General features: G+C 35.7%; 1 protein-coding gene across 15 annotated transcripts in view; it reads right to left on the bottom strand.

Moving 5' to 3' along the window:
* The window catches only part of LOC131592568 (nuclear receptor subfamily 2 group C member 1-like), a 45,876-nt gene that overhangs the window by 15,925 nt on the left and 16,428 nt on the right, over nucleotides 1-13,523 (bottom strand). For 10 of the 15 annotated variants that reach the window (XM_058864130.1, XM_058864128.1, XM_058864134.1 and 7 more), the window contains 4 exons: nucleotides 11,664-11,771; nucleotides 7,306-7,536; nucleotides 3,831-3,912; nucleotides 1,724-1,903 (listed from right to left, as the gene is read on the bottom strand). In XM_058864130.1, the coding sequence (XP_058720113.1) occupies nucleotides 1,724-1,903; nucleotides 3,831-3,912; nucleotides 7,306-7,536; nucleotides 11,664-11,771 (601 nt within the window). The remainder of the gene's footprint in view (nucleotides 1-1,723; nucleotides 1,904-3,830; nucleotides 3,913-7,305; nucleotides 7,537-11,663; nucleotides 11,772-13,523) is intronic. The other 5 variants (XM_058864139.1, XM_058864140.1, XM_058864141.1 and 2 more) reach the window with 1 other exon arrangement.

The following is a 13,523-nucleotide window of genomic DNA, read 5'->3' as shown; positions in this document are numbered from 1 at the left end:
TTTTAAGTTACAATTAAGAGAGACATCCCCGCATTTTTAATTTGAATCAAAGTGGAAGCTTAAAGCTTCTCATTCTCTGGGCTTCACTATCTCACACTCTTACGTCTTTTGTAAAGGACTCATGGTATGTTTTTCTATGGATTGTGGGTCTGTGTTGAACCCATGTAACCTCAGTCACTTAAAGAAGCTTCTCAAGTTAGGACCTCAGACAATACATGGGAAAAGGTACATGCACAAAGTTCAGTTCAGACCATTTAAGATCAATCTGGGCAACACCCTGACCCACAGTCACTGACTTCAGAGAAGAAGTGGATTTTTAATTTGAATGACTCAGTGAAACAAAAGGTGGAATGAATCCAGGCTTTACCTACAGATATATCACCTTGCTTTGAACATTAAAATTAAACTTACAGTATCATCCCCTATGGGAAAAATGTGGAAATGTGAAAAATGTGTCATTTCAGATAAAGAAATTAAAAACTTTTCAAGACAGCAGTAGACTGTGATGAAATTAAAATTTTTACACTAATAAGTATCTTAAACCCCAAGTGTTGTAATATTAAGTATCGACAATGCTGTTGAAGTTAGCCTGCAACCCACAAATAGTGCTTTAAAGAGTGGGAGATGGAGGCAAGTATTTCATCTTCCTTTGCAAATGCTGTGCTCAGTAGCAGTGTCTCACTTGGCTGAGAAAAGACCAAGGCTTCTTCAAGAGACAAATAACCCTCACTGAGGGAGCTACAGTCCAAGACCACCCTAAGTTTTCTTTCCCCATACCACTGAGGAATGAGAATATTAACTTCTTATCACCAAACAACCCTCTCCCTCACTCAATGTTCCCCCATGGCCCAGAGATTATTTTCCTGCCTTCTGATCCCTAAGCCCAGTGATTTTGTTCTGCTTAAAAAGTCTTCTGTGGAAGGGCCTTTTCTTACTTACTGCCAGCTGAACTAGAGGGTAAAGATCCACTTTCACTGCCCCAGCTTTTCCTCCCTTTCTGAATTAATTTCCTCTGTGTTACTGATTTCTGCTGACAGAAGCAGGGCTGTAAGGAGGAAAATGTCCACAGAGGTTCAAGAGGGTCAGTAAAAGAAGCGCAGGATGACAGAGAGCAGACAACAAGACCAATACTGTATGTACTACAACAGCATCACAGTATTAGGTCTTAAAAATTTGTGTTTTGCGTCATTTTCTGTGTATTTAGTATTTTGATACTGCAATACCACTAGATCTAATGTATGGAAAGCTAAAAAGCAACTTGGAATCTGCAGGAATTGGAAAGAACTGAACTTTAGATCACTATGGATCTATGCCTTGTGAATAACTGTCTCTGAAGAGCTTTGCCAAAAGTGAACAGCAACTGCCAGTAATCTCAGCTATGGAAAAACTGAAAAGGAGGTAGAGTTCAAGAAGTTCAGTAGCTTAATTTACCCATAAAGAAGTTGAACTGCACCAGAAAAAATGCAGACATTTTTGATATTTGCCATATAGGAGTAACAATTCATTCACTTTCATCACATGGAATGGAGCTTATTAAGCTTTTAAAGCAAACACCTGAAAGCATTTAATATTTCTGATACACCAAACTTTACAAGTCTTTAAAGGAAAGATACAATGACTTAAAAGTATGTAACCAAGGCAACAATTTGTATCTATATAAAGCATATCTTTTGTAGCACAAAGTAGCTGCCAGGTGAAGCAGTTTGCTCTTATTCAGACTTACAATCTTGTTTCATCCCAAAGGCGATGCATCTCTGCAGCCTACAATACTGACAGCGATTCCGGTGGTGTTTGTTTATGACACAGTCTTTTGTTCCTCGGCAGGAATAAACTAAATTTTTACGTATACTCCTTTTAAAGAATCCTTTGCATCCCTCACAGGTTACTGCTCCATAATGACGCCCTAGTTATAAAATAACAGAAAATGCGACATTAATTTTACAGTATAGTATTATTTTTTAGACTTTACATTTATTGAAAACAAAGTATAAGCTATTTTACCCAGAAAAGGAACACTTGTTTTTCCCCATGGGTTACAGATCTTAAAATATATTGGGGCTATAAAACAACATAAAAAAAGCAAGTGAACCATTTTTCTAGTTCAAAGCACTTAAACAATATTTTACAAACAGACAAGTTGCTTATTAAATCATTACCTTATCTGTTGACATGTTAAACAGTGTTAAAAAGGCTAGAAAACATTAGTAAGAACCCAGCAAAAAATATTTTAGTTTATAGATTTCTTTAGTAATTTTACCTACAGACAAGCCCCATGATTGCTCATTACAAGTTCAGCTGTAGAAATTGTATGCATTAAATCAAATGGAAACATGGAAAGTGCAAACATGGCATTTGACAGCATGAGGCAATCACTTCAAAGCTTTACTTTCAACTTTCATTTTCCTAACATGTAGCTCTTGCAGTAAAACACCAATGAAAGAATAATCTAGAACAGCTACGACTCTTTTTTTTGAAGACTAGTTCTGCAAGTTTTATGTATAATATAAAAATTTCTATGATATACTACAAAAAGTAACTTTTAAAATTATTTTTAGAAGCAAATTATTTTGATTTTGCATAAAATCTAAACATTACTAAAAAGAATTGATGAAGGCATGCTCGGCAGTTAGTTACAACAACAAATCCTTGAAATACCTATGGCCCATTACAAAATAAATAACAAAAATGACCTGATTTAGGAGAAAACAACACTTTTAGATTCTTTCCTGAAGTTTCTAGAAATTCTGACAGGTTTTCTAGATTCCTTTATCACAACCTTTTTACCACTACTAAAATGTGAAATTTCAGATGCATCGTATATATTAAAAGAATAATGTCTGAAACATTTTAGTGGCTGCTCGATTATGAATATTCATTCTGCAATGTACCACGTCTGCTTCTTCACCTACTCTTTTGATGTAGCTTCTTTGATTCCAGCTTGCAAGTGTCTGCAAAGCAGTTTTCATGACAGTGTTTGTCACACGGGAGGCTCCCCAAAACCTGCAGCTACTCAGAGGAACCTGGCACTCTCCCCAAAGTCATTACCCTTCCCAATATTCCAAGGCCAGCACAAGAGGAAAACCTCCTTGGATCTCCAGTCCCTCACAGGAGACTCCAGCCCTCCTCTGGGGAGTCGGGAGAGTTTTAACAATTGGAACACACCAGTCAGATCTTTGCCTTAAGTTTGTAAGAAATTGCTCTAGCAACTGTATTTTTTATATTAAACTTTGCCATGCTTTTGGGGAAAAAAAAAAAAAAAAATATACATTTTACTTTCTAGCAAGTTTGCTCCCTGCTGAAAGGAGACCTCCTAGTGGTCTGCAAGTTCCTCACAAGGGGAAATGGATGAGCACTGATCTACTCCCTCTGCTGCCAGGACCCAAGGGAATGGCATGAAGTCGGTCAGGGAGATTTTAGGTTAGATGTTAGGAAAAAGGTTCTTCACCCAGAGGGTGGCTGGGCACTGGCACAGTCTCCACAGGGCAGTGGTCACAGCATCAGCCTGACAGAGCTCAGGAATCATTTGGACAACACTCTCAGGCACAGGGTGTGACTCATAGGGTGTCCTGTGCAGGGCCACAAACTGGACTTCAGTGATCCTTGTGGGTCCCTTCCAACTCAGGATATCTTATGATTCTATGTAAAACAACAATAAATTTTATTTTATTTTATCTATGGATACTAGAGTACCATTTAGTGAAATTCTCCACTGTATGTATAGAAATTTATACATGTATATGCATGCAAACTGTTACACATCTTCAGAAGAATTGTAAACCGCTTTTATAAAATCGTACCACCTTAAAAAAAAGAAGAAAAAAAATAAATACCTGATGCTTTGTCTCCACATACAACACACAGATCAAACACTTTATTTAGGCCCTGTTCATTGGGGGAGTTGTCTGTTAAAATCTGAAAAAAAAGTGGAAAAGAATTTAATTTTACTTTTTCTTACCATCTAGAAATAGTAAAATGTATCTCGTGCTTGTGGTTTTTGTCTAAGGGGACTAAATCTACAAAGTATCATGTTTTCTTGATGACATGTAATGGTCTTCAGAGACACAAAGTTGATACTTGCCATGCCACTGTGCTCCCTTTCAGGAGGGAACAAGAGTTTTACTTGTAATGCTTTTGAGAAGAATTCAAGATTTCATTTCTCTAAATACTACTTCTGCAAAATGGACTGACATCTTGAAAAACTTTCAGCATCTGCATACCCTTACCTTTTGCTCAATTTTATATTTATATACTAATGGCTCACCCACAGTAAAAAAGAGACAGAAGCACTAAACAGATGGAACAACAAAAAAAAATCCCTTGTAAAGGCTACTAGGTCTACAAAGTTTATTAACTCCTTTTTTTATAATACACATAAATATGGAACAAAAGAAAATGTACTCTGGACACTACCATTAACTTCCAACTGGTATATAGCTTGGCTTTCATTAACAGCTTGATATTATTAAAGTATTCTTGTCTTGTCTCTTTCATTTATCTCTGGTACCTGTAAAGCTTTGTTAAGCACAAAATTTTAGAATCCCAGTACTACAGGGAAGGCACAGAACATTTCACTTAATCTTTGAAAACTATCCCACCAGAGCATAAATAAAGCACAGCAAAAACTCCATTTAAAAAAGGAACACACAAATCACAAGTAACAACCAAACATCATCTTGACATAGAAAAGAAAATATATTCTTCTCATTAAAAAGAGAATATAGTTTAGATGCTTGAAGAGTTTTTAACTTCTACTGTGCCATAAAGGGAAGCCAGACTCCTCATCCTTGCTTCACATATTCAGAATGGGACCTCTGATAAAAAGAGAAGTAACTGAAACAGAAAGTGCTCTCCCTTCCACAGAGAAAATTTAGAAATTGTGCTTTTTAGAGTTTGGAACATAATACAGATGACATATGTAGGAAAGTTTAACAAGCATACTTCTTTCTAGTTAACACTCTTAACGATACTGTCTCTGAAATTCATCTCCTACGTTTTCTTTTAAAAAAACCAACTTTTTATGAAAAACAAGATGATGAGTTAAGAGAATATTAACTTTTTGATCCTTCCAAATTTCCAGTATTAATGTTATGTATTTTCATGATATAAAATATATACAAATAAATTCTAAGTCCTTCCATAAATTAAAGCTGCACTGACATGGGAAGTTCCACATAAGGAAGGACTACAGAACTGGCCCATGAGGAGATCAAAACCTCAGACTCAGAGAACTTACTAACTGACCTTGAACATGAAGAATAAAAATTGATTATTAATATGAAGAAGAGCCACTGAAGTTAAAATAGATGATGGGAGAAAGGGTCTTGCCAAATGAGTCAATGTAAAGATAAGATGCACTAACAGAGACATTTTTGTCAGAACAAAACAAATGGGCATTTCAAATTAAGGCTACAGAAGAAGAAGAAAAGAACGGTGAAATTGCAGATGGAAAGATCATTTGAGGGAGAAAATACAAAAGATCCCAAAGGGATGCAGATGAACAACAAATTAATGGTACTCTGTATTTCATGAACTTTTAAACGGAAAAAGGAAATCCCTACCCATACATATCAGCAGACAACAGAACAATTTAACTAGAGTGACAGAATACTCTGTTGCCTCTCAAACTGACCTATTTTGCCCAAATGATACAATCATAACTACAGTTTTCAATTTTTTTCTACAGATTTCCTCTTTTCCTGAATTTTTCCTTTTAAACCAGTGTGGCACACTGCTCATCTCTTTAAGTTGTCTTTGAAAATAATTTTTATGTGGACCACTCATATTCCACCGGTTTATATTTTTGTTGCAGCTTACCTAAAATACAAAGTGTATGGTAACATTAAACATGCTTCAATGCCTCTCAATAGAACTGGCTTTTGCTACTGGTCCCCTATTCACAGTAATCAAATTTTTGGAGCAAGGACCTAGGACATCCACTCTCAAAGAACTGTGAGTTTCAAAACCAGAAGTATTATATAATGCAGAGATTCTTTCAAGTTTACATAACGTGTGGGTAGTCAATCAGTGAACTGGTTTACAGAAGAGCACAAACTAAACAGTTAAAGGGTCTGCAACTGAAAAGAGACTGCTTGAAAGAGGATTTTGGAGTGATTTATAAACCCCCACACAAATCCTTAATAGTATCTTATAGTGCAAGAGACACCTAATTAAACACTTCTCTCAGATGGTGAAATCATCTAACATATTCCTTGTACACCATACAATACTATTGGATATTATACAGACTAAAGCTTACATGGTCTATATAAATAAAAATAAAAGGTTGTTTAATAGCAGCTATCAAACATGATGGTCTTATTGCAGCCTTCAAATCAGCAGTCTGCTCTGTATCATTAGCTAAAAGGATATGCTCAGAAAGATCATTCTTTACTTGGCCGTCTTTTAATATTTTTCCTTGAGCAGCTGTTTATGGTCATAATGTTTAAGTGTTTGATACTAGACTAAATAGACTGCAGCTATCTGAATGTTGTCTGGCCTACCACTGATGTATTTTAACAGAAGCATAAATGCGTGTGGCTGAATTATATGCAGTAACTGTACTTTAGCTGGAGTGCAGTAACCTACTTCATGCTGAAGGAGGTCACATCTCCCAACTCTTCTTGCATGTTTTTTACATTCTTCACATCAGTGCCCTCCCATCCTGGCCAGGCTAAGGATGTGGGACAGAAAGCTTGGAAGTTGCAGGGTGGCAACTAAGGAAGCTGCACATATAACATGCATGGGAGAAAGGTGCACTGGGGGCCAGTTAAGGGAGTTACAACCCTGGCTATTTACAATATCACATTAGTAAACCCAAAATCATTACTGTTATTTTCTCACCCCCATGGAGTAATATATTTCCCTACTAAATAGTCTGAGCACTGCTGTGGACTACAATTCACACAGCTGAAAAGCAGTTGCAACAGTGTACAAAAAGGGAAACGAGCCAAAGGACAGCAAGAAGGACAATGGAGAAAAGTGAATATTTCTCAACAATACATGAAAACAGATGGAGAATTAACAAGCAGAAATAAAGGACTGTTGGCATGGCAGAATCTGGAAATGACAATAAAAATAACTGTATTCTTCCTAATGTCATGAGCCAACATAGACATTTCAAAATCAAGAAATTTACTAAAAAAAGCTTTCTCATAATTTTTAAGTATCCACAATGAGTCATAGTGCAAGAAAAATTATACTTGAAAAAAAAATAGAAAAGGAGAACCCAGACAGACTTATTTTGAAATAAAACATCTTTTCTTATCCCATTTGAATGAAAAATATGAAACAAAGTGGATTATCTACCTGGATGTGTTGTGCAGATATATCAGGGGATGCAAAAAACAGTTGGTTGACACCTGCAGCATCTGGAGTTGCTAGGATAACTTTTCCTGGAGTGGAATCTTGTCTGGCAAGGATCACCTTGCTTGGGGTAGAGCCATCATGATTTGTTAAGATGAACTGCTTGCCTGCTGAGCTCTGATCAAGTGCTGTAACAATCTGAATCTTCTGGCCCGTCTGCTGATCTGTGACAATCTAATAATACATTTATCTCAAATTGTTATGGTGATTTAAGTTAACTTTTTGGACCCAATCCGGGCACTTGAAGGAAATGGGAACTTTGCCTTTCACATTTGAGAAGCAGGATCATCTTCCCCTCTGTCACACAAGAGCGAATTACATTCGGGCGAAAACTTGGATTTTCACTGTATTTGAAACACATTTCAATCAGGGGTGTTTGAAGTCAAAACCTGAGTTCGTACTCAATTTTTACAACTGGCACATGCTTTTACAACACTACTGAAATTCTTGACAATTCTAACATCAGAACTTAAGGCATGTCTGTAGCTAAGCCCTAAGACCCATCAGGTTATAAGAAATCTTAAATCTTGAATTCACTGCATTATACATGAAGTGTTTGCAGCACCTCCAAGGTTTGGTTACTCTACAAAAAACCTCTTAAAACCACAAATGTAGATGTCCAAGTGAAAAAAATAAACAGCAAACAGCAGGAAAAGCAATTATACTGTTGCACCTGTATATACATTTTAGATTTCATTTTGTGGGGACCTATTTTACATATACATTTCTAAATAAAGTGAAACAGAATCTCTTTCCCTGTCTTTTTTTCTTTTCTTTTTTTTTAAAGGAAAAACTGATTTTTGTTTTATAATCAAGAACAGATCTACAGGGGTTTTTTCCATTTTATTCCTATTTTCAAGCACAAACACAGCAGAATTTTATTAAATAATTCTCCACTTTCTGCCAACTTTGTCAAAAGATTATAATCCTCAGAGAAAATAATCAAGATTCTATATATTTCTATATATATATTCCATCATAAATCTCACTTTTCGTCACTTCTCTTCTCCATCAAAATGCCTATATGGAAAACTGCCTAGTTTATTCTGGAGACTAAGGAGAATTATCCTACAAAGACTGTTTCCTGCAAATTATTTTGAATTATGGATCAATAAAATAGCTCCTAATAATTTTTTTTTAAACTACAGCCAAACATTTATGTTTATTGACACATCCCCAACATTCATATTACAGATATGAATTTTATTTTTATTACAGATGACATTTATTTCATTGTCTAATACTTACCATAACTAGTTCCATGTAATTGGGTTGCCAATATGAATTATATTTCCTAGGTGGAGAACCATAGCACAAAGAAACTGAACGAGGTGTAATTTCACAGGAGCTTTTTATGAGCTTTGCTATTGTACCTTCACTATATGCTTATTACTTTCTCTAAATGCTCAGTACCTGTGTATAGCTTACATTTTAAAAATATAAGCAGTGATGAGTATCCAATTTCAGCAGTTATAATGCAATATTTCCACTTTCAAATATTCAGAAATCATGAATTTCAATACACAAAATGAATGTGCTTCCTTCTGGTGGCCTTGTGCTCTTAACATTATAATGGACCAAATTTAAATCTTTTTCTCAGCAAAATATGAATAAAAGTATATCTAAGAGAAAAGTGCAGGTAAAATGATAAAATTCTAAATGCTAAAAACCAAAAATTATCATGGTAAGTAGCTGATATTCTATTCCCCTTCTTTCCAAACATCTATTTAACTGGGATTAAGAGAAATCCAATGTACATTATGCTCAACAGGCTGCATAAATATACAAACGCCAAACAGAACACTGTGTTGTTTTCTGAATTTCCAGACCTGCTCTTTGAAAGACACTCTTAGCTAAAATCTGTCTCCCTATCAAATCTTAAAAGCACAACTGTGTGTACTGCAAAAAAGGTATATACTCCATCTAGTGAGGTTTATAAAAAGTATTCAAAAACCAGCATGTCCCAAACAGTAAAGACACAAACTTGAACTACAGCTGAAATGATTTTTGGGACATATATACTAAGTTATCTTTTTCCTATTGTAGCCCAGTTGTGTAATTAAAGAAATATATGTACTTGTAGATAAATATGGCAGAGAGAGTAGGCAGAAGAACCACGGCTACTGCACCAAATTCACTTCACCTATTTAACAGAGTCCCAATCTTCAAATGGGTTCCTGCAATTCTAGGAGGATGCCCAGGTAGTTTTCACTATATGATATAGTAGGTATAGTGTTACATTAATATTCTTATAAAGCTATTCAACCTGCTCAAGTGATTTCTGAGCTGACAAGCATTTGCCAACTGACAGAGGCATGAGAGCAGTTTAAACAATTAAGCAGGTTCTGTCTGCAGCTGACCTCCTATGGCCACGCACCTGCAAAACCTCCACCTACATTGCAATAGGGACACTGAAAAGTGGAGCAGTTCACCATAGTACAACTTACAATACCTAAATGTCAAAGTAAGAGAAAAAAATAATCAGAGGGAAAAGGAAAACCACTTATCTTCAGACTACAAATGCACCACGAATCAGTGACAACACATTATCTTCCTTAATAATCTGAAACTCAATATTATAAAATAGGAACATATCAATTCAGGACTGACTGCACAAAAAATACCCTACCCTCATGTATTTCATTTAAGCATCCTGATGATAACAGAAGATATTATTTTCCTTTATTCCTTTTAAGCCTTGTCTGTTAACAAGTTTTGATTTCCATTTGAGCATAATTTCAATAAATTAAACTCAGTGTGTTCCTATTTTACAAAAAAGAAAATGCTAAATCCTAAACACAACTAATACACCTGTTTATAACCAATTTTTAGCCAATTTTGTGCAGAAATGCCTGTTGAACAAATATAACATTCAACTTTTCTCCCAGACGGAATGCTAGTATTCCCTAAGAAGAGTGACTAATGAAACATGTTTTAAAGAACCTTTTACTGAGGATTTTCTATTTCAGTGTTTCAGATAATTAGGTGCATTTAGTAATAATAAAGGGAAAAATATTAATTGAAAATATATACTCAAAACTATTCAGTGTAACATTTATGGTGGACATTTCACTGAGATTCATTTATTCCTACAAACTACTTTGCTCTTCACATAAATTCTCCTCTGAGCAAAGTTTTTACTACTAAGTTTGATACTACTGATGTTTGTAGATGTCTCTTGCAGGAAGGGTGAGTGTTTTGAGTGAGTGTTGTTCCACATGTATCAAGAAACAATAACCAAAGCACTTATTGTCCTTTCTGAAGACAGAATGGTGGTTAATTGATGAGCACAAATTAATTAGTTAAAAGTACAGCTGTACATGAAGTGTAGAAATGGAGTTGAGGTAGCTGAAACAATGAAGACCTACTGGATTTGTAAGACAGATACCATGACTAGAGCACAGGTGGGAGGTAATAAATCTAAAAAAACCCCATCATGTATGGGGGGTGGTTGTGAAGAGCCTTGGAAGGTTGAAAGCTTGAACATAATGCACCAAAACAGGAAAAAGCAGAGGACAATGTTTCAGAGTGAAGCTGGTAAAAGAAAAAGCAGCCAAGATTATACTAGCAGCTGTCTCACTTAAATGTGTGCTTTTCTAAGAGCAACATACATCTGAGAATATTTTTTCCATTTATTCTGCAGTTGATAATTTTCCTCTACAATGAAAATTAAAAATAAAATTGACTTGCACTGACTTCTAAGGCATAAAATCTAAAATTCCATTCTGCAAATCTTCCTATTCTCCATATACACATTTCTATGTTGATTTAAGTACCTAGATTGTCAGAAACTTCACTACCCTCACTTCAGCTAGAGGTTATTACTTGACCAGCCTATGGATTACAATACCAGGACATGCAACATGGGTTAGGACAGCCAAAAACCAGTATTCTTCTCAGACATTAAGCTTCCTGCACTTTTTCATGACTTCAAAAATACATTTCACTCCCAGCTTCTGCTCCAAATTGTAGAAATCCTTCAACTTAGTTGAACTACCAAATCGACAAAACACTCAACTTTCAAGGAATAGCCCCACTTTTAAAAAGTATTTTTCTGTTCAGTCATTTAGGGTTTTTGTAATGTTAGAATTCTTAAAAGGGGAAAAAAAAAAGGGAAAAAAAGACAGGAAAGACTAGAATGATGTTTTATTCCTGTTTATACAGAAAGGGTCTCTGCCATCTGGGGCCAAATATTTACATTAAAGCAAGTAACATGATGAAAACAAAGAAGAACTGCATGTGAAAACTGGCAGAAGCAAATAGTTCATCTCTATTTTTAAAATGCATCAGATGAAGCATACCTGTATACGCTGTGATAAAGAGAGGCCTGAATCTGCAGGGACAATCTGTATTCGTTGTGGTGTCCCATCCATTAGTGTTTGTGTACCACCTTCCTGGGAATGTGTAACCTAGAAAGAAGAAACAAACGTAATGGACTGACAACAGATGTACTATTTTAACAGATCCACTACCTTAATGGATTAAACCTTAAGGTTTCATCAACTTCTAATTTCTCTGAACAAGGCCACAGAAAATCTGACACTCTTATTTTATAAAAAATGTGAATGCTTGAATCTAATTCAACACCTTAATTTTTCCAATTGGAAAATTCTGATTTAAACCCATTTGGAAATACCTTCCAATGTGAAATTTACAAATACTTTAAGTAAAGCAATTAATTGTTGACAAGTCCATGTATGCCAATCGAACTGAACATTTACTATTGTTGATGTTCATGAGACAAAATACCCATCATCAAAGCTGTGCTGTGTTTGCAATAAATGTACTTTAATGGCTCACCTCAAGTGACAGAAGGGTTTTTTTGTATGGAAATACAGCAATTGTCAGTTTCAATTCTGTTTTTCTGTTAAAGAATTCTATGCTGGAGAACTATTAACAAAGATAGGGAAAACTAATAAATTGTGTGAAGTCTGCAAACAGTATATCTTGTATTAAAATCTCTGCATGAATGCTCTCAGACACAATTCATGGAAGTTTTTTAACAATTATCAATATTTTAAAAACTCTTCACACTCTACAGCCAATGGCATGTGAGGTAAGGTATTACTGTTTATCTGTCAATAAAAATTAAGGATAGCTGCTATTTGTAGAGGGATCACAAAGGCCAGATTTTTTGCAGTATAAAGAGAAGTTGTCTTCACAGAGTTTACAGACACCTTCAAATTGAAATTTTCATCTTAAATTCCCAGGTAACTCCAAAATCTTTTTGCTATTCACAAAACTGCCTGCAACATCCTGCTAATCTGTATTACCAATAATTCTCAGTATTTACACCATTATACTCCACTACACCCGACTGCCCCTCTGCCCCTCCCAATTAATATAGAGAACAGATATGTCTATTGCAGTAAAGGTACTCTTTCATAATAGTTTGCAAAGGTTTTTTGTTCCTCCTGGATCAGCTTCCTGATTTTGCAACCATAACATCATCTAAATGCTAGTACCAGCAGACAAAAGCAGGCCAGACCATGCAACTGGAGGTCAGTATGAGAGGGGGACGGGGTAGAGGGTAAGACTTCCCCTGGCAGCAGAAATACAAGCTCCCATCAGCCTACATTGATTTTGAAGCTTTACCCAATAAGGTGTTACTTTTGGTTGCAGAGTCATAATTTACTTGCTCCTCTCCTCTCAGTGTGGTAGATAAAACTGGCTCATTAGTCATTCCATGATCTGGAACAGGACGCCAGTGCAAGCTGAAAAGCAGCCCAGCAAACAAAGGCTATTCTTAGCACAGATCAACCTTCAATCCAGTCTCCACAATGCTCAGAAGCAGATGTATCAGAGCAAACAAGTGAGGCTAAGCTGCTGGGGTGATTGCTTAAGCTGCCAATACCACCAAAAAAATGCTTTCTGTCAAACTACTGCCCAAGCCATTTCTGGACACTGCTTTCTAAAAATACCCGATTTTTCTAAGTACTTTTAAACAATTCATCCCCTTCTTTGCTTAAGTAAAGGACAAAAAACTACTCAGTACCCAGCAGCATTTTCCTTTCAAGAGAGGTACTTTGAAGCACTGAAGTTCTGCATCAGCCATTCAAATCAACAGGTACATGTGGTGATTCAGAAGCGGTTCGTTTTATGTTCATTTACCTTTGCCTTACAAAATAAGCTACATATTATAGACTGATTTACATTTGCTC

The sequence above is a fragment of the Poecile atricapillus genome, chromosome Z (assembly GCF_030490865.1).
Source record: "Poecile atricapillus isolate bPoeAtr1 chromosome Z, bPoeAtr1.hap1, whole genome shotgun sequence".
Classification (NCBI taxonomy): Eukaryota; Metazoa; Chordata; class Aves; order Passeriformes; family Paridae; genus Poecile; species Poecile atricapillus.
Note: the sequence above shows the minus strand (reverse complement) of the source record. Positions and strands in the feature narration are given on the sequence as shown.